We start from the raw sequence: 21,411 nt of genomic DNA, 5'->3' as shown, positions 1-21,411 counted from the left end.
TTGAGGAGCGTTGAGCTCTTTGTTAATGGGGGGGGACTGATCCATCCCAGAATGCACAGCTGCGTTCAAGCCAGGAGGCCTTGTGTTTAGTGGCTGGGTCTTCACAGGGTCACACAGATGCAGCAGAGGTTAAGCAAAGATGGAGCAGGAGGAGCTGCAACTCTCCCCAGAGAGACTTGAAAATATAAACAACCCTCACTCAAAATGCCTTTTATCTCAGAATGCTTTGAGGCATCTTTGAAGAAGATTTTTTTTTTTACTTTTCTGCGAAGGTCAGAATGTCCAGTGATCAAAGTAAGGTTGATAAAGAGTGCTTAAATTCAATTGTGCTGTACAATTTCTTTCTTTCTTTTTTTATGTAAGGACCTAGACAAACCGAGTTCTTGAAGCTCGGATTGAATGAATCGGTTGTGGCTTTGAGAGAAATCTCATTATTATCTCATACGAGAACACATGTGCCAAAACCTAATTTATACTGTTTATCTTTTCATCGAGGGGATTAGATAAGAAAACATTCACTGAATACACTGATATACGCTGTACTTCCTCAATTAAAAACATTGTTGCTGTGACATTGAGTTAGAATTGTAGTCCGTTTCCATTTATTTATTTATTTATGTATGTATTTATTTATTCTTATAAACACATGACAACACCCGTCTCAGGACAACGTATTTATTGTTAGCTATGATTACAATCTACAGCATGTTTTGTAATGTAAGTGTGTAATCTGCGTCACTATTTGCAAATGTGTGGAGCAGATTTTGTACTTGTATTGTGAAACAGTTTGCACTCGGATTTTACTATTTGCAAATGTGTAGAGCACGTTTTGCAAATACAAACGAAAACACCCATAAGATGGCATCTCACATATCACATGGCTCCTGGCAGCAATCTTTCACGTTCTCCGTGAAAGCAGTGCAAATGTGTAGAACCGGTTTTGTAATCATAATTCACATAATTTGTAAGCATGAAGCCCAAACCACAGTTCTAGCTGAATGTTTGCAAATATGTAGAGCATATTTTGTAATTCCGAATTTTTATGAGACACTATATGTAGCCATAAATAAGCATCTGGGGGGGAAAAAACATGCAAAAGTTTGAGTAAGGAATTGCTGTAATTGTAAACCAATGGTTGTAACAGTGAGTGTGAGGTTGTTTACTAGCCAATCAGAGGAGAAAATAGCACACAGATTTGTGCTGGCTATTTAACCATAATTGCAAGATCAGGCAATGTATAGCAAGCTTACCTAATTAGTATAATGAGTGAATTGTAGCTATGTACTTATGGGTCCAGTTTGTAGTAAATTGCCTTTTACCTTGTGGTATGATCTTGCTAATATGGTAATGTTAATCATTCATTCATTCATTCATGCCTGTATAATCATAGTTTTAACCCAGGCAACCAAATAAGGTACAGATTTATAATATATATTAATCAATTAATGAATCAGTTAATCGAATGAATAATATTTTATTACCCTCATGAGTACTGAATCTTAACAGTGCATTTTGCAAATAGTGGCTATCAGTTTTTTCATGTTCTAATTATAAAACCCGGTCTCCGCTACTATTTGTCTACTATTTTGTCTTCAGTACGTATATCACAATACGTTCCTCAGTGTGCATTCCAGGCTTTTAAAGGGACAAATTGGGTAATCAGTCTCTTGCAGTTTCTGTATGAGAGGTGCTTTCTAATTGAAATATACTGAATGTCTGCTGTGATGTTTGGATTTAGTGCTTAATATAGTAAATTTGCTTTCTCTCCAACAGCACTTACAGAACCCGGCCAATTTTCAGACAGCGGCTACAGAGCTGCTCGACTGGTGTGGCGACCCGAGAGCATTCCAGAGGCCGTTTGAGCAAAGCCTGATGGGATGTCTGACGGTAAGACATCAGCTGCTCCACTCCTTTTGCCCTATCAGGGGCCAGAGATGGAGGTTAAAGCAAAAGTCACGCTTCACATAGCTGGGCTCTCCCCTCTCTCTCTGCGAGCTCTCTCTCCAAGGTCTCTCTCTCTCTCTCTCTCTCTTAGACTGCATTTATTCCCTCTCGCATAATCTCTGTCTCACTCCCACTCACTTGCCCTTTTTTTTTTCCTTCTCTGTTTCTCAGTCTTGGTGTTCATTCTCTCTATCTTGCCCTGCCCCCTCACTTTCATTCACACACACTCACACACACGCAGTCTATATCTCTGGGTTTCCCTCTCGCGTTGTCCTTCTCCCCTTTGCTCTGATAAGACACTGGTACTTAAGCACAGGTCAGGGAGAAGCAGTCAACCCTGCCATCCTCCACTGCAGCTGCTCATCGATTATGGCAGGAGGCCAGTGACCAACACCTCCAGCTTCACACAGGCCTCCAGAGCAGGCGCTTAGCGTGGCTGTAAAGCCATCCTTCCCATTGATTTCCAGCAGAGACGTTTCCACTCTGCCTGTGATCAGTCTCCATTCTTCAGATAATGATTTACTAAAAAACATATTGGAAAAATTTATGTCTTATCAACAGCCGCGTTTAGCCGTGTGATCCGAGAGTGTTCTTTTGTAGGAGCAGTTGGGGGTAATGCTGGATGAATCTTCAGCTTATGGCGAGATTATGGGACTTAATGGCAAACTGAAGGAGCATCGAGTAAACGACAAAATAATCGTTATTCTTTAAATAAGTCCCTAAAGCCCCTAAAGCCCTGTTTAAACCAGCCAAACAGAGAATTCAGCCACTCTTTGAAACCACTTTTAGCCTTTTGCTGTTTGATTAATTATAGTAAATTCTGCAATCAAGAGCTCATGGAGAGAACAAATTCCATCTGAGATCTCATTCATGCCCCCGATGACTAGCAAAAACAGCGAAGAAGTATACAAAGAAGAAGCCGAAGTTAATGGAAGGAATTTTGTGCATAGTTCGAGTGACTCTATCATGTATCATCAAAGGCTAAGTGCACAATGTAGATGACACGAGAGATTGCAAGTGAATGTCAAAACATGTGTGAACCCGAAGTAGAAGAGGAAGATCGCTTTAGCTTTGATCTTCAGACAAGACCACCCCTAGCACAGAGATTCGAGATGAGTTCTGATTCAGTCTGCTGCTACTTCCTGTATCCATGTATATGGCATTTTCTTTATACTGCGTAATGAAAGTGCTGTCCAATAATTCGGTCTCCTGTAATTATCCATTATACTTAAGTGATTCTTTATTTTTTTTTAAAACATTGTTTCGGTTAAGTCCTTCAGGGTTTGTTATGTACGAATTCTAAATGCACACAAACAAGTAGACATTTATGTGTACGGTATATCTGTGCAGTTTGTGTATATAACATCGCTTTCCTTTGCCAATTCAATTTGCATGTAGGTGTCTTTGGTCTATTTAGGTGTGTTTAGAATTAGCTTTCTGAATCGTCCTCCCCCATCCCCGCCTTCCAGCACTGTTCTGGCTGTTAGGGAGATGAAAGTGAAGAGCTGATAAGAATGCTAGTCGACAGATGTGGACATGTCTTACACATTGGCCCCTCGGGCAGCAGGTAGCTCACCGCTGCTGATCCGTACCCAACACAGTCTTTCGTCCCACCACACACACTCTCTCCACACTGTGCCAAATGATAAATGACATGTCCCATAGCCTGTCAGGAGCAATAGTGACAACTACTATCTGGGAGCACATTGTTTCACTGTCCTTCTTCATCATCTGCAGGTCAAAGGACCCATATTACTTTACATTTGTTTTTCTTAAAGTGAAACAATATTGGAGAATATTTTTTAACGTGGATGTTTGTGGATTAATCGTTTTAATAAACTACAGTATGTCCCAAAAGTCTCCATACATAGGGGAAATGAACACTGTTTAGCAAAATATAATTCTCATTCTGTACATGATTTCCATTTCTTTGTAAATACACACAGAGTTATCTTTCTCACTCATGATGAACTCATGTATTCGTGTAGCTCTCGTATTATGCATGTAATTGCACTTCGATTGCGTTCCTTTAAATGATCTTTAAAGGCTATCTAGGAAAATAAAATACACACACACACACACACACGCATATATATATATATATATATATATATATATATATATATATATATATATACACACACAGTGCCCTCCGCTAATATTGGCACTAAATACAAACAATTAACCAAAATATTCTGTTCTCATGGATATTTGTACTCATGGATATCAAACAATATTCCCATTGAGATTAAAAAGAAATGTACACCTGGGTGACTAGGAACAAGAAATTGTTCAACCATTGTTCAATCAGGGGTATAATATAAGGTATGACGTAGGCCAAATTCCCAAAGTCATTCAAACCAATGGGTAAGTCCAAAGAATATAGCTGTGATGTGCAGCAAAAGGTTGTTGAGCTCCACAAAATGGGAAGGGCTAAAAGAAAATAGCACAAGCATTGAAAACGCCCATTTTCACCATCAGGGCAATAATCAAGAAGTTCCAGTCAACTGGAAATGTTATGAATCAACCTGGAATTGGACGTGTGTCTATATTATCTCAATACACTGTGAAGAGGATGGTTTGAGTGGCCAAAAAATCTCCAAGGATCACAGCTGGAGAATTGCAGAAGTTAATTACGTCTTGGGGTCAGAAAGTCTTCAAAACTACAATCCAGAGTCACCTACATCACCATAAGTTGTTTGGAAGGGTTTCAAGAAAAAGCCTCTACTCTCATCCAAAAATAAACTCAAGCATCTTCAGTTTGCCAGACACTACCGGAACTTCAAATGGGATCGGGTTCTATGGTCCAAAATAGACCAAAATAGAGCTTTTTGGCAAAAAACACCAGAGAGGTACCCATATGGAAAAGTACCTCATGCCCACAGTTAAATATGGTGTTGGCTCTTTATGTTTGGGGCTGTTTTTCTGCCAGAGGACCTGGACATTTTGTTAGGATACATGGCATCATGGACTCTATCAAATATCAACAGATATTAAATGAAAACCTGACTGCCTCTGTCAGAAAGCTTAAAATGGGCCGTGGTTGGATCTTCCAGCAGGACAATGATCCAAAACATACATCAAAATCAACACAGAAATGGTTTACTGACCAAAAAATCAATCAATCTTGCCATGGCCATCCCAGTCCCCAAACTTAAAACCCACAGAAACCCTGTGAACTGAAGAGGAGAGTCCATGAGTGTGGACCTTGAATCTGGAGAAATTCTGTATGGAGGAATGGTCTCAGATCCCTTGCCATGTATTCTCTAACCTCATCAGTCATTACAGGAGAAGACAAAGGGAGCTAGTACAAAGTATTGACTGAAAGGGTGGCAATAATTGTTGCACACATATTTAACAAAGATTTTGTTTTATAAAGCTTTGTTTTGTTTGCGGTTGTTTGATATCCATGAGTATTTTTGCCAATTTTTCGAACAAATGTCTTCCAAAATAAGTATGAAATTTTTTGGAAGACATTTTGTTAAAAAGTGTAAATTTCCCCCTATGTATGGAGACTTTTGGGACACCCTGTAGAAATACGTAAGCAGTATTTATATTATAGAGAGTATGCATTCATTTTCAGTAACCGCTCTATCCTGGTCAGGGTTGCAGTGGATTTGGCGCCTCTCCCAGGAAACCCCCTCTGATTGGACGCCAGTCCACTCATAGAGCCTATGTTCAAGTTATTTTAATCTGAGTGTAGCAAGGTTAAATAAAACTAAACAATGATTTTAAATCCTCAGAATTAAATCAACACAATTACTCACTATCAAGTTATTTCCATTTCTTATTTATACTCACATCCCCCAAGCATGTGAAAGGACTGACCTGGTGTGTCTGTTTCCATCAATATAGTTTATAATCATCTTAGTTTATGTCAGATAAGATAAATTGTCAATGGAATATCCACTACTAACTAGAAGAAAATATCCTGGGTGTTTTGATTTGCGGCATGTCTTTTATTCTAACGATCCTCAACTGTTCTTGTTGTTATTTTGTTTCCCTCATATTCTTGCTACATGATAAAACCATAAACTCGGATCAGCCTGGTTCAGTGACCTGAAATGTTGCTGCTAAATCATATAATTTTTGGGCCAGCATTCTGAGAAAAGAGATTATGAAGCAAAGGCTTATAAGAGGGAACATTTCTAAAGCCCGTTCGAATCCGTGCTAGCCTGCGTGGCACCGTGCCTGGTCCCGTACTCTTGGCAGATGCAGTTGCAGAAGGGAAATTAAAGTTTGGCAGAAACTCGACATTTCTGCTGTCAAACGCCCCGCAAACTACAGGATAAAAAATGTCTCTGGATTTTCATTATAAGAGATGCTGTTCATCAGATCTCAGAGTCTTGTCACCGTTGAATTATTTGACTATTAAACCATGAATGAAATGCTGTCTTTCCAGGTTAGGTTGTCAGTGTTTTCATTGAACGTGATTTTTGACAGTCAAACAGTGAAATGAATATATATAGGGCTGGGTGATATATCGATATAATATTGATATCTTGATAAATGATTGAGATATCCTTGGTATGGTGATGTATGTTTTTAATGTTTTTAATAATTACAAATTAAATGGTACTGAATGGATGCCATTGATTTGGCTTTTTTTTTTTTTTTTTTTTACTTAATCTTGAAGAAAACTCAGTTTAACATTTTTTTTTCCCGTTTATTTATTTTAATACTATTTAGCAGAAAGTTTGCTAGATAAACTATATATCGTGATACGCATCATGTATCGTAGAAATGTCTTCAGGTATCGTGATATGATATTTTTGTCATATTGCTCATCCCTAAATGCATACATCAGAAGGTTTGGTTTGAGTTAAATAGAGTTAATAAGTGATTTATTCTACTGTGGAGCTGATACGGTGGTGTATGATTTACTGTTTGTTAGCAGTGGTCTCAGCTAAAGTTGACATATTGTAGCTGATAGTACTGATAGTGCAATGCTGCTGATTAATGGCAGGTTAGTTTTCTGTCTTTAATTCTCTAGGCTTAGTTTGTTGTTCTGCATGATCACTTCAGCTTTTTTTGTGAAGAAACATCGGTCTTTGTTTTAAGAAAAGGGAGCTGTGACTGTAGCAATCCAGGACTGTGCACTGTCGCAATAAATGACAGATGTGTCTTTTAATGTTCTTCTAAGAATTCTTTTGTTTGACTGAACCCCTTTGTGGAGGCAGAATTTCCATTTCCACCACTGTGCCTTTCATGCCACATTACATTCTACCTTTTGGCCTTGTTCACTATAGATTTGCACTGAAATGTTTTTGTTTTTTCTTCCGTTGAGTTCATTGGGCCAAGTTTAGGCTCAGGTGAGTGAGAAAACAAACAGACATGTCTCCAGGGAAAAGCCATCAGTGAGAAAATAACCAATCCAGCTTTAATACAGAGACACATCAGTGGAGGTGGCTGTTTTCCTTTGCTATGCATTATTCATGCAAACAGATATGGTAAATATTTCATGTGTTTGAATGGGGAATAGGGGAAATTGCTCCACTCTGAGTTATTTTAGTGAGATATTTTGTGTAAGAGGATGAGATATGCAGGGTGAACGGTGTAGTGCTAACACACTTCTGGATTAAGCTGCTCTCATGAGGGGCTGGGGTGGAATTTTAAGGAAGCATAATTGCGCATATCTTATATATGTAAATGGAACAGTCCCAGTCCTAAGCAGCATGTTTTAGAGGAGTTCAGTTCATATCCCCTAGTGCGGAGAGTTTTATGAGGCGTTTTTTTTTTTGTTTTTTTTTTGGGAGTTTCTCTACAGAGCACAGCAGAGGAAGAAGCGTTTCTTCTCATGCATTGGCTCTGACACAGAGACATGTTTTAACACACTCGTGCTCTGTCCCTACAGGTGGTGAGCCGTGTTGCCGCACAGCAGGGTTTTGACTTGGACCTGGGCTACCGGCTCCTGGCTGTGTGTGCAGCCAACCGGGACAAGTTCACCCCAAAGTCAGCAGGTAGGCATTTCTGCTCAGAGTTTTTTATGCACTGCCTCCTCTGTCATTCTCTCACGTCTACAGCACAGAAAAGACTGTCCATTTTTAAATGCAAACTACATTTTATACATCACAAACTTGCACAACCCCAATTCTGAAAATGTTGGGACAGTATAGAAAATGCCAAAGAAAAAACAAAGAGGAATGATTTGTAAAATGTACTTTGAAATGTATTTAAACAAAAAATGTATAAAGGCAAGGTATTTGATATTTTACCTAATCAACTGCATAGTTTTTTTTTAAGATAAACTTTTATTTTGAAATTGATGCATGCAACATGTTCCAAAAAAGTTGGGACAGGGGCAATTTATGATGTGACAAGTTGAAACAAGAAAGTGATGTGAAACAGGTGAGGCAATCGTCTAATCATAGTATATAAGGAGCCTCCAAAAAAGGCCTAGTCCTTCAAGAGCAAGGATGGGTCGAGGCTCATCAATCTGCCAACAGATAGGTCAGCGAATACTCCAACATTTTGAGAACAACATTGCCCAAAGTCAGATCGGTAGGATTTTGGGCGGTTCACCTTCTACAGTGCACAATATAATTAAAAGATTCAAGGAATCCAGTCAAATCTCGGAGCGTAAAGGGCAAGGCTGAAAACCACTTCTGAATGTGCGTGATCTCCGATCCCTCAGACATTACTGTCTTAAAAACCATCATGAGTCTGTAATGGATATCCTGACATGGGCTCGGGAATACTTTGGTAAACCTTTGTCAGTCCACACCATTCGCCGCTGCATATCCACAGATGCATGTTAAGGCTTTACTATGCAAATTAGAAGCCATACATCAACACTGTCCAGAAGCATCGCCGACTTCTCTGGGCTCGGTCTCATCTGAGATAGACAGTAACACAGTGGAATTGTGTTTTGTGGTCCAACGAATTGACATTTCAAATAGTCTTTGGACAAAACAGCCGTGGTGTTCTCTGGGCCAAAGAGGAAAAGGACAATCCAAGCTGTTATCAGCGTCAAGTCCAAAAGCCAGCGTCTGTCATGGTATGGGGGCGTGTCAGTGCTCATGGCATGTCTAACTTGCACATCTGTGGGGGCACCATTAACGCAGAAAGATATGTACACATTTCGGAGCAACATATTCCAAACCACATTCTGCCCGGATTACAAGCGCATGGTTGTGTAAGCAGAAAGCGCGGGTGCTACCACCAGAACGTGTGGCGCATTATGGAGCGCAAAATAAGGCAATGAAAGCCCCGTACAGTTGCACAGCTGAAGAAATGCATAATGGATGAATGGGGGAAAATTCCTCTTGCTAAACTTAACCAACAGGTGTCTTCAGCACCAGTCGACCGTCCCAACTTTTTTGGAGTGTGTTGCAGTCATCAGATTTGAAATGAGTGTATGTTTTCAAAAATAAATTAAATTCACATAGTAAAACATGATAACGTGTTAATAATGTGTTTCTATTAGTCACTTATCAAACTTCACCCAGGCAAACTATTAGCCACACTATTTGCTGTGGTCAGAAAAGCTGAATTTGGCTAAATAGTGGTCAGCCTTTCTTCACTTTGATATTTGCCAGTTGCACGAGGAGGTAAAACATAAGGTTTTACTTTCAGCAGCAGCGGAAAGTAAGTAATTAAGTGCTTGAAAAAGCCGACAGCCACTTCCATTCCGACGCCGCTGTTAAAGTCAGAATAACTTCCACATGTTATGAAGAAGGACAGGATTCATTTAACTCCTATATAAATGTTCAACCCAAACGTATGGCCTTGAGAAAGCCAGGGCAGCTGAGCAGCTATGAAAAGCTTTCTCCTGGTCACCCTGTGTCCTTGTTTAAACATCCCTTCACCAATTAGATTAAAAAAGCAGACACCAGAAATGCCTAATTTGTGAAAATGCCATCAAAGAAAAAAAAAAAAAAGCATTGCTCGAGAGTAGTGTTCATTTCTAACTGGCCCTGTTTGAAATCCTGACCTGCCGAGCCAAAGCCCAGCTCTCCTGACGTGTCCTGTTCTTGTCCATTTGTCAAAGTGAGCTACGAACGGGCATCAACAAAACACAGATAGATGGCGAAAGAGCACTCGGGTTGAAGTGTGTGTGTACTTCATTCGGAGAAGGCCTGACATGGCGAGCTGTGGGGAATGAAGATAAACAGATGTTTTAGAGGAGTACAGATTACCAGGATTGCTGGACGCTGGGAGCCTTCCAAAAAGAGTGGCTGGTTCTCTTCTGTAGATACTAAGCAGCACTGAGTATAAAGGGAGATAATATTTGACATTTATTGACGTGGATTGCACTCACGTGCCTCATAAAACTGAGAGGAGCTGTGTGGCGACTGCTGGAGTTGTTAGGATCCTTTGTGTCCTCTTAGCAGCGGGTACATTTGGAAGCGTGCTTGCTGAAGAAAGGGAGGAAAGTAGATATGGACTGGAGCTTCCCCACTCTCATGGTACAGGCATCCATCTTGACCCTGTCACAAGGGCGTCTGCTGCCCCAGACAGGGAGACGACAGCACAGAGCAGCCATAAACACTAACTCCGCCTGGCCTTTGCTCACATCCTCATTCTCTCCTCGTCTCTATGTCTGCCTAGCTCTTTATTTATTTATCTCTGTTGCTCTCATACATACATTTACATACAAAACCATACACACACATGTACACAGTGCATGCTGGGTTGTGGTGGGGAAAGTGCAGCTCAAGTGAAAAGACCAGTGACAGGCAGGATGGCGACAGAAGGACGGCCACCCGACACCACACACTCAAGCACTGAGCCATGCTGCTCGATCAATGCACAGTTATACTAAGATCCCCGACCTGCGTAACACGCTTTACACACGCTGTAGATGGCAAGAACATATCTGTCCATAATGAACCTAATTCCAAAAGCTTCTAATCGACTCTTTGTGGAATTCCTGTTGCGCTGTATTTGTCTTTCCCTCAATTAATCGCTGATGTCCTTCAACAATCATAATTTGATTGACGGTCTGGTTTATCGTGCGTTCTCAGATTTTGGCATTTTGGCATTTTACTGCTCCCTGAGGTGCACATCAGAGGTAGTACATTTGAAATGTATGCAGTACTTTTGCTTGGCAGTTTGATAAGATTGAAAAAGAGTGATGTGATCAGGGCAAACATATTCATGTTTGCCATTATCGAATCAATAACTGATCTTGAACTGGGGCAGTGGTGGCTTGACGGTTAAGGCTTTGGGTTACTGATCGGAAGGTCGGGGGTTCAAGCTCCAGCACTGCCAAGCTGCCACTGTTTGGTCCTTGAGCACGGCCCTTAACCCTGTCTGCTCCAGGTGTGCTCTATCATGGCTGACCCTGCACTCTGACCCCAACTTCCTCACATGCTGGGGTATGCAACGAAAAGAATTTTCGTGATGTATATGTGATTAATAAAGACTCATTATCACTATCATCTTTAGGGTTGTGTCTCTCTGTGTGTGTGAGAGATAGAGAGAGAAAGGGACAGGATGAACAGAACGCTGACCTCTCTGTCAGTAGGATTAGCCTCCTGTATTAATCTGTGATTGCTGGAGTGATCTGTCCACAGTGTGTGTGCGTATGTGTCTGGATTCGGAGCTGATCTGCTTACATGCTACAGACAGACTCCTTACCCCGGCTTTGGTGGGCGCCCCACTGACAGGGCAATAAGATAATTATTTTGTCTAACATCCAGCAGCAGCTCTTTTGTCTGTTTTACTGAACACTTGCAGCACTCACAGGCTTTTATCTGAACACATCGGAATTATCCTGAAATACAAACCAATGAAGTGATTCATTATTTCACTCATCTGCACACATTTATATCATTAAAAATGTACATATTTTACCACTGTTGTCGTTTTTTTTCCTCTTTATTATTTGAACATTGTGCTGTCAGTGCTAGCAGTCAGCTGTCTTAGATCAACAGCTTGTTCTTCCCTTAGAGCATGTCATGTTGACATTTAATAGAAAGTACATTAGCATAGCGAGTGACAGCTAATGTGTTTGTCTGGCGGGACGCGTCTCTCATTCCCACACCCCTATTCAGGCGGCCTGCTATTGTTTACACTTTTCTCTACCAATTTCATCTCCATAAGACCCGTTTTTGCTTGCATGCGAGAGCAAAGATAGCATGCTATTGTTCTTCTTGAGATGTTGCGACAGACTAATTGCGAGGTGCGCTCCTGGTCGAGTGTTTTTTACGTGCCTTTTGACTAGTTTTAGCAAGTGGCACAGAAGACAGTTGCGACTGGATACACAACAATGCTTTGTTGTCTTTTCCAAAGTGTACTTTAAGTGTTCAGAACACAACAGCTTCTCTGTGGCTTCAGTTCATCTGCATTGTACTTGGAGTTGGGTTTATATTTTAAAACATTAAAAAAAAGGGGGATTTATTGGTTTCTAATAAGGGAAGTGTGATGTACTAACGTTCATAACTCTGTGATTGTTGCTCTGTTTACTTATTTATTAGCCCCTCCAGGATTTCGTGATTTTGCGATCTCAGAAATGACCGCAAAATCAAGCAAACCCCGGAATATTTGGAGGAGCTTGTAATGTTTCAAAATAGCCGTTGATTTGGGACAAAATGCGTTGTGACGTCATCACAACACGCATTCAGCCAAAGTCTTCTTCGATTCACGTGCATTGAACATGAGTTCAGCTAAAAGGTCTTATTTACCAACAAACATTATTGCGAAAGACGCAAAAAAAGGAGGAAAAAACTCATCAAATTGTATCGCAAATTTTGAAAAAGCCGCAGCTCTTCCTGCAACGAGATCCTGTATGGACTGATTTATTTCCAGAGGGATTCCATGACTGGGGTGCTATTTAGCCCATGATACTCATCATTTGCTAGTACACAGAAGCTGAGAACATTAAAAATGTGCTAACCCATCTCAAGCAACATCTTTCATGCTAGTTTTTGTTTCTTTGCTGACTACGGCTGCGTTATGCTCTTAAAGGAGTAACAGTGTTGAAAGTCACAGGACTGGGTTTTTTTTTTTCCACATTGAATTAGCAAATACACAACATCTGGTTAACTAACATCTATGCTAATGGATGAGTTCATTAAGGACATTTATAATGTGCTTAATATTTTTCCATTAATTGATTACTTTTATTCTTCCCATGAACTTTAGGAGGTTCAGATAATGGAGCTTCCTGTTGAACATGTGACTTGCGGAATATTCCGAAATATTTCCCAGTCTTGAATGTGTCCATGTAGCAGAGCTGAGAGAATGTTGTCAGCACTAAAAATGTGCATTTTTCATCATTTATAATGGATGACTCGCAGACAAGGATGTTTCAAGCATGAGCTGTTAAATGTGTTGACACGTTATTGTAAAAAATAATAAGATTTTTGAAGTATTGTAATGATTATATTTCATGGTGTATATCAGTGTAGTTATAATGTGCGGTACATTAATGGTTTTAAATTTATTTATTTGAAATATGTACATAGGTTTTGGTAAAGTACACTTTACCCATGTTTAAAATTGTTTTTTTTAACTCTTAATTTATATACATACAGTATTTGTGAATCAAATATCAGCGGGACACAAATGACTCCTCAGTTGTGGAATCAGCCTCTTGTTGATGGCCCTGTCTGTGTATTTGATCATTTTCAGATTATGATACAATCCAAAAGCTGTTGAGTTTTGAGAGGTGCTCTGGTGGCTTTTGGGGTTCTAAACGATGGCTTAACACCCAAAGAGTGGGACAAAGATTGATAGTATCCAGCATGCACTCTGACTCCTTACAGCAGTTTGGTGAAAAATCATCCTTCTCTTAAGTTTCGGCGCCCTCTGTTGCAAAGCGTGAGCTGCCATGTTAATGCACTCGGCTGTCTCCTTGAGCGATGCTTCTCACTTCTCATTTTAGCAGCACAAAAAAAACTTGCACCATGCCAGAGCTTTTTACTCCTTAATCACATTTGTTTGTGTAAGTTAGGGTAAGAATAGCCTTGTTAGGCAGAGCTGATTGCTCAAGAAGACACCGTGATGAGCTTTTTAATGTTTTGAATGAATTACTGAATGAAGGTGGAAGTGAAAGCAGCTCCAAAGCTGCAGCAGTGAGGGGTAACTAGCGTGCTCCTGTAGTGCAAATGTAAAGAATGTCGCTGCTCTGCATAAGAATTCCGTCAGCATGTTGTAAATCAGCCCAACTGGAAGGCAGCGTCAAGAGAGCACCCAATCTGCCATGTCGCTCGTGACGGATCGCTTTTCCTTGGCCCTGCTGTATTTTACATGTCATATCCACACACACAGTTTATAGAGCTGATGTGAGTGCAAATACACAGGAAACCCAAGCCCAGGGCTCTCCCTGTGGCACACACTCGCCGCAAACCCATTCGTCCTCCCTTCTTTATTCAGTCCACCACCCGGCGATCAGAAATCCACTGCCTTGGTTTCTCCATGTGGAGCTTTAACTCTAATGATGTGTAATTAGTAAGCCAGAATCTCTTGTGCTAGTAATGTAATCAACCCCTGCAGTGGGGAGAGGAGCAGGCTGAAATAATGAACAGGACTGGTTTTTGCCTCTAACGAGGCCACTGTTTTGACATGTTCTGTGCCATGTCCAGCTGATGAAATCGCTCAGCAACAGTTAAACTGGAGTTCGGTCCTTATGTTGTACTTGGTGTGAAACTATGAAAATTGGAAAGTTTTTAGCACGATCTAAAAAAGTTAATCCGAACCTGGATCAGCTTTGAAGGCTTATTTGCGTCCGCCTAGATGTGTCACAAGTGCCGACTGCATGGTTGGAGACCTGTTATGACTCATTGCTTTTGCAGTAAGAGTGAGAGGAAGCTCAATTTCCTGCCTGAGCCAGCTTCATCTCTTCACCTCTTTAATGTAGCCTGCAGCCCTGACATGTCCTCGCGTTTCTATGATTTCTTTCACACTGCAGAAGTATAATATTGAAGGACTCATTCTCAGGCTGCGAGGTTGCTCTGGCCGTGATGCTTTAATATATATATATATATATATATATATATATATATATATATATATATATATATATATATATAAATATATAAAATGCCTGAACAGAAGATCTATTTTTAATTGGATGAAAGTGATGAGCATGACAATAATAATTTTCGAGTGTTTTTAGCTGTGTCAAGTTAAAGCTAACAATGATACTGTTAAAGCAATGATAGCACTATGCAACACTAATTCAACAGCTTTATTCATTAATTAATGAAGACTCGGCATTGACGGCCTGGGAAAATAGCAGGATCGGTTTCTAAATTTGAACACTTTAGGTGGTTATAATCAGCCCTCATCATCAGGGGAATTAAAAACTAACAATTTTCCCATCAGCGCCACCCTCTCTGATAGTGTGGGTAAGATGGTTCAGTTGGGCCAGCCATCAGCCCCGGACTTAATTAATCAGCGTAATTTGATGGCACTAGTGTCAGACAAACCCACATAAACTTGCACAGATTAGCTTCACCAATAGGGAGGATTCCCCTGCTTTGGTAGCAGTAATCACTTTTTTCAAACACAGCTTTGACTGGATTGATTCAAGCTTGTTGTTTGGGATTTTTTCCCATCACTCTCTCTTGTGATGCTTTGGCTATGGGCCAAGACACAGACTGTCTGCCACGTTAGGCACCATCCCCCTTTGCAAGTCTGAAATGTGAGCCGCTTGCATATTTCCCTCTTGCTCCCTTCGGGGCAAAGTGGCACGCCGTGCATGTGTATGCGAGTGTGTGTACGCGTGTGTCTGTGCTCGTGTGTGTACGCGTGTGTCTGCGCTCGTGTGTGTGTCTGTCCATCCATCTCGACGTGATGGGGACATTAGGCAAAAGTGCAGTGGATCACTAGAGAGAGAGAGACTGGGGACATCAGTTAAACAGCACATCCAAGGTGAGAAAGGATTTGCTTCGTTCTATCTCTCTGTCTGTTTCACTCTTTTGCACTCTTTTTCTTTCGCTTCCTTTTAACCCCTTTGAAACCAGAGAGAGCTTCCTGTTCATTTGTGGCTTTGCAGTGCAGATGCTTTACAGGCATGCGGTCACTCTCCCAGCAGTGAATACGTGTGTGTGTGTGTGTGCTGGAAAGTGGAGAGTTGTGTATGGGTGTGTGAGCTGTGTGAAGTTTTGAAGAGCTTAACCTGATTCCCTGTGGCCCAGTGTCTCGGAGCATGAAGGAGCCGGTGGCAGGTACAGCAGGAGCCCATTAGCACACAGCTCCATCTGTGATTGGCTTTGCCGTGGAAATCCAGAGACCGCTTCTGAATAATTGATGTGTATCGTGCAGTCACTGGACAGACGAAAGAAGAGAGAAAACAGAGTCCTGGTGCCCTGAGAAACAGACAGACCGAGTGAAAGAGAGAGAGGAGCGGGGGAGAGACTGAGAGGCAAACAGGGAGGGAAGAACAGGGAAGTGCTCAGAAAGCTTGAACATTTTTTTTTCTCTGGAGTTGTTTTCCAACCGCTTGAGTCCTGTTTCCCGGCGCTGTGAGAAGAATGGGCTGAGACGTGCGGAGGCAAAGCTTGGCCATCGGTAAGTCTCTTTGTAGTTGAGTATATCAGTAATGTCTGGAGACAGAGGTGTGTCTGTTTGCGTGTGTGTGTGTGTGTGTGTGTGTGTGTGTGTCTGTGTGTGTGTGTGGGCGGGTTCCAGAGTGGTACTGTATCTGCATCAAGCTGCTGCTATGAGCTTAGCCTCTGGGGCTCCAGAGGGTTTCCCTACTGTGCCTTTAACTAATGGAAACCGAGTTGTAAAGCGTGACTGGAGCTTCCAGTGCTGCGAATGATAGAGCTGTAACAGCTGACTACATTTGACCCACTTCCCGCTCACACACCGAGAGAGAAGGTCCAAATGGGCTTGATTATTTCTCGTAGAAGAGCTGACCTACTTGAGGCTGGGTTTTTTTTGGCAGTCCTTTAGCCGTTTGACATGAGCCATGCGACAGCTCGGCTCCAACTGCTCGCCCAATTACACAGAGCAGCTCGGGACGCTCTTAGAACCCAACTGCACGTCTGCACTGTGTAGCGTAGCGGATGTGTGGTCATTTCAGTACCAGAGAGCGAGTTATCTTTGAGGCAGCAAATATCTGAAGGCAGTTTTTCTTTGCACTTAAATGTTTGTTCGGATCTAATATGTGGCGCACGTATTCTGCTTGCATTCTGAAAATGCGATTTTGCAGCTCGCTATTTTCAAAATGCATCAGAAAAATACTTCGTTACATCCGTAGCCAACGGAGCTGCTCTGAGTATGAGAGACTTCCTGTATTTCTCGGTTTACTTTGTAGGGGCGAAAGTTGAAGTAACAGATGTTTTGCCATAATTGCATTGAAAATTGGTGTGTTTGCTGAGCAGTTTGTTGCCGTGTTTGGGGAGAACGATGCACATGTTAAAAACTGTATGCGATTTAAAATGTGAATACAGCAGTAAGTGTATATGGGGAGTTGTGAATCAAACTTTTCCTGAAAGTTAGATTTGTAGCGGAGAGAGAAGAGGCCAGCCATGATCATGGCCTGGGTCCACTTTTCTCCCCTCCCAGTTTGAGCTTCAACAACACTGTTATTGTAGTTCAGACTGGCAAATGTCTCCTTTGTTGTGCAGTTGGTGCTAAGACAGTGCTGACACACTGTGTTATTATCGCCATCATATACAGAAGGCTCTATGATAATTGATACGTGAATCATTATATAAAATAAAGGCATTTTAGCTTGTTTATATGGGAAATCTGAACATCCTGTGCACTTGCAATGTTTGAAAGATGTAGAGACCCCATGCACATGATTCATATGTGTTTCCTCGAGGTACTCTGGTTTCCTCCCCAGTCCAAAGACATGTGTTGGTGGCTGATTGGCATTTCCAAATTGACCGTAGTGTGTGAATGTGTATGCAGTTGTGCCCTGTGATGGGTTGGCACCCAGTCCAGGGTGTTCCTTACTTTGTGCCCCAAGTTCCCTGGGATAGGTTCCAGGCTCCCAGTGACCCTGTGTAGGATAGGCAGTATGGAAAATGGATGGGATGGGATGGACGGATATTACCAATACCAAATTATATCAGGTTTTTTTTGTAATTGATAAACTCTAACCATTTTCGGTAATGTTCTCAGAATTTTAAATCCAGCCGCAGAACGTATAGTTTGAAATTAATCTATCAACCACAGCACCTAAGGGAGACGAGTTAATGGATGTTAAATGTTGCTTTTTCATTCAGAAAACACTGAAATGTCATTTGATTTGATAGATATCAAATTTCACACACTAAGCCCCAGTCATGAAGCAAACACAACTGGTCTCTGGCCCAGATCATCACACTGCTCTCCTCCTAAATGGAGAAGAACTCGGATCTCGCTCACATTATCCTACCTGCACAGAACATTGCTTAACATAAACAAGACTTGTGAGACTTGTGAGAAAACAAATCATTGTTTTCCTAAAAAATGTAGTTGCCTCTCATATTTTATAGAGATATACATATTGTTATGCATGCAATTGCATAAGCATACACGTGTATATAAGAAATATGAAAATATACCTATTGATAGTAGATACTGATACAATATGCTAAATGATTCATTTAATTAAGCTAACAGTGTAATGCAACCGAGAAAGTTGCGTCAGTTTAAAAAAATGTTTACTCCAAGACCTACTCCAGTAATGAAAAGACTATAATTGGCAAAAAGGACCTGAACTAACTAACCTCAAAAGAAAGAACCATGACAGATAATGGCAGTGCTGTTATTGCTGTGTTCACAATGTCATTTATATAACTAGTTAAGTCATTAGTATGTATATATGCATAAATATATAACATATAACTTGTCCAGTGTAGAACTGAAGGTGTCTTTAATACTATAAAAACGTGTGTGAATTCTTGTTAATGCTAAGGGTGTTGTGTGAATTTTAACAGACAAAACGGTGAAATGCATTGTGGTTTTCTATAATCAGGATCCTGCTGTTCACAAGTGACACTGCCTCCACAGCAAGGTGCGGTTAATAGCTCTGCTTTTCTCGAGCTTGTTTGTAGACAGTGATACAATCAGCTCTTACACAGCCCATTCACACAGCATGAGCATTTAGCTATACAGGATATTTCCGAGGCTTAAAAGTCATGAATTTAATGCAGTTCATTCAGAATTGCTGAGGTAGGAATTAGCATATGTGCCAATCCTGCCAAATCTCCCTGTGTGTGTTTGTCTTTCTGTTACTGTAACCTCTCACATGCAGCTAACAATAGTTCGAGCTACACTAGTTATAACACCAGACTGGAGCACTGTTTTATGTTATTACGCTGATAAACTAAGCATGGCTGTAATCCCTGTCAACAACATTATTTTAAGGTCAACATTATTTTAAGAGCCCTTAAGCCTAACTGATGTTACATGATGGCATACATAATTGTATGAGTGCTTGTTACTGAATTTGAAATGAAGTTGCGTTATTATTTTCGGATCTGGTCATCAGTGCACAAGAATCGAAGTATCTGAATCTCTGAAACTTTTTTTTTTTTTCTCAGACCCTACTGTCTGCTTAGTACTCTTACTAGACTGTCAGAAATATCACAAATGCTAGTACAGATGGAATCAGTTCTAACAAGACATACTGACTAGTCCAATGAGGCAATTGAGAGACTCCATTTATTGTCATGAGGTAAAGCAAAAATAAGTCATCACCAACAATGCTTTGCGCTCTGTCAAGTTTATTTTTTGTTTTGATGTGCATTAAAAGTGAAACGCTATTTATCAGATTAGTTAGCAAACTACTAGCTAGCTGGTTAGTGAGTATCCTTCAGCAGAGCACATTTTCCACTGTCTTTTTATGATAGTGTCTATGTGCACTACCAAATGATGCATTCTTTGTTTGTGTCTGTGGATTGTAAGGAGTCTATTATCTGGTACGAGGTGTAAATGATGGGCCAAGCCAGCAAACAGGTGAAAGACACTAAAAAAGCTGTGTGAAATCTCACATGCTTCAATCGAGTTACATTTGCTGATTTTGCTCAAGTTGGCTGAGACTTTTATATAGAGACTTGGAATTGTGACAGGATATAACTGAGCAATTGAGGCTTAAGGATCTTGTTCAAGGACCCAACTGTGGCCACTTGGCAGTGCTGAGATTTGAACTCACGAGCTTCTGATCGGTAGCACAAAGCCTTAACCATTGAGATGCCTCTTCTTGGCTCAAAGAAAATTACAAATACTATGATACCAGTATAGTCTCAAATGCATACTGGGTTTATTCTTTTATGTGTAAAAAAAAAAAAATAAATATATATATATATATATATATATATATATATATAAATTCTGTTTAATATTAAAAAAGCTCCCCGCCTTGAGCCCTGGGATAGGCTCCAGGCTCCCTGTGATCCAGTGTAGGATAAGAGGTACAGAAAATGAATGGATGGATGAATTAAAAGAGCTGTTAAATGGTAATAAAAAATAATAAATATGATTTTATAGCACTTCAGTATGCCTAATTGATGAATAAAGGGAGCTCCTGCTTTAATTGGGTCAGTAATATATATATATATATATATATATATATATATATATATATATATATATATATATATATATATATATATATATATATATAATTATGTAGTTGGTTAAAGTTGATTAAGGGTGAATTTAGATCCACTCTAAAGAAGTATGTATTTATATTTGCTGAATGTATTATACAAATATTTATTACCAACACATGTTTGTAAAATGCACATGATGAAGAAGAAAATGCATGAATTATAAATTCTATAAATTAGGATTTATAAATATTTACACTGTCACTGAATAAAAAAATAAATGAGACAAATTAATTAATTTATATAAAAATCTATGAAAGACATATATTTTCTTTGGTGCAGCTAGATTGTTTTGGAACCAATAAGGAGGTCTGGAGTATTGAAGAACTAAAGTGTAAAAAGCAGTTGTAGTAAAAAAAAAAAAAAAAAAAGAAACAGCAGAGTAACATATAAACAAGAATCCCTTTGTAAGTGGCATGTGAAATGGGGTCCATAATAAATATAGACATACCTGTGTTGATGCATATATTCATATCATTTGGAAGTGAGACAGAATTTGTTTGAAGGTTGTGGCATAATGTTTCATGATTTTATATGGGAGAGTATCGATATGCAAGGGAGTTGTATCATGTCCTGTCATGGCCATATCATGAATACCCCATCCCACCCCCATCCCCCCAAGATTGTTCTTATTTTGTGAAAAAAGGTGGTTGATGTTTAAAATCTATCAGTTAATGCAATCCATGAATTGAAAACAAGCTCCGAGAGCAGGCCATTGGAAATCACATGGTTGTGATGTCACCACCATGAATGGCATGTGCTGCACCTTGAAGTGATGAGGAGTGCAATTGCAGGGTGAAATGTCAAAACGTTGTAATGTTCCTGAATGTTGAATCCCACATGCCTTCAAATCAACGTTCATACTGTATAATCATTAACAGATTAAACATCTGAATGAATTGAGCTACTTATGGATTGCAGCAGTGACTTTTTGGCACGTCTGAACTGTATTCCAGCAGTTCAGGCT

At 40.2% G+C, this 21,411-nt stretch overlaps 1 protein-coding gene across 11 annotated transcripts in view; it reads left to right on the top strand.

Annotated features, from left to right (window-relative positions):
- Positions 1–21,411, top strand: part of zmiz1a (zinc finger, MIZ-type containing 1a) — a 125,339-nt gene that overhangs the window by 78,917 nt on the left and 25,011 nt on the right. For 8 of the 11 annotated variants that reach the window (XM_047154145.2, XM_047154144.2, XM_047154147.2 and 5 more), the window contains 2 exons: positions 1,774–1,887; positions 7,799–7,904. In XM_047154145.2, coding sequence (XP_047010101.1) covers positions 1,774–1,887; positions 7,799–7,904 — 220 coding nt within the window. The other 3 variants (XM_017464296.3, XM_017464294.3, XM_017464295.3) reach the window with 3 other exon arrangements.

Source organism: Ictalurus punctatus, chromosome 3, assembly GCF_001660625.3.
Source record: "Ictalurus punctatus breed USDA103 chromosome 3, Coco_2.0, whole genome shotgun sequence".
Lineage (NCBI taxonomy): Eukaryota > Metazoa > Chordata > Actinopteri > Siluriformes > Ictaluridae > Ictalurus > Ictalurus punctatus.
This window is presented reverse-complemented; position numbering and strand designations above follow the sequence as displayed.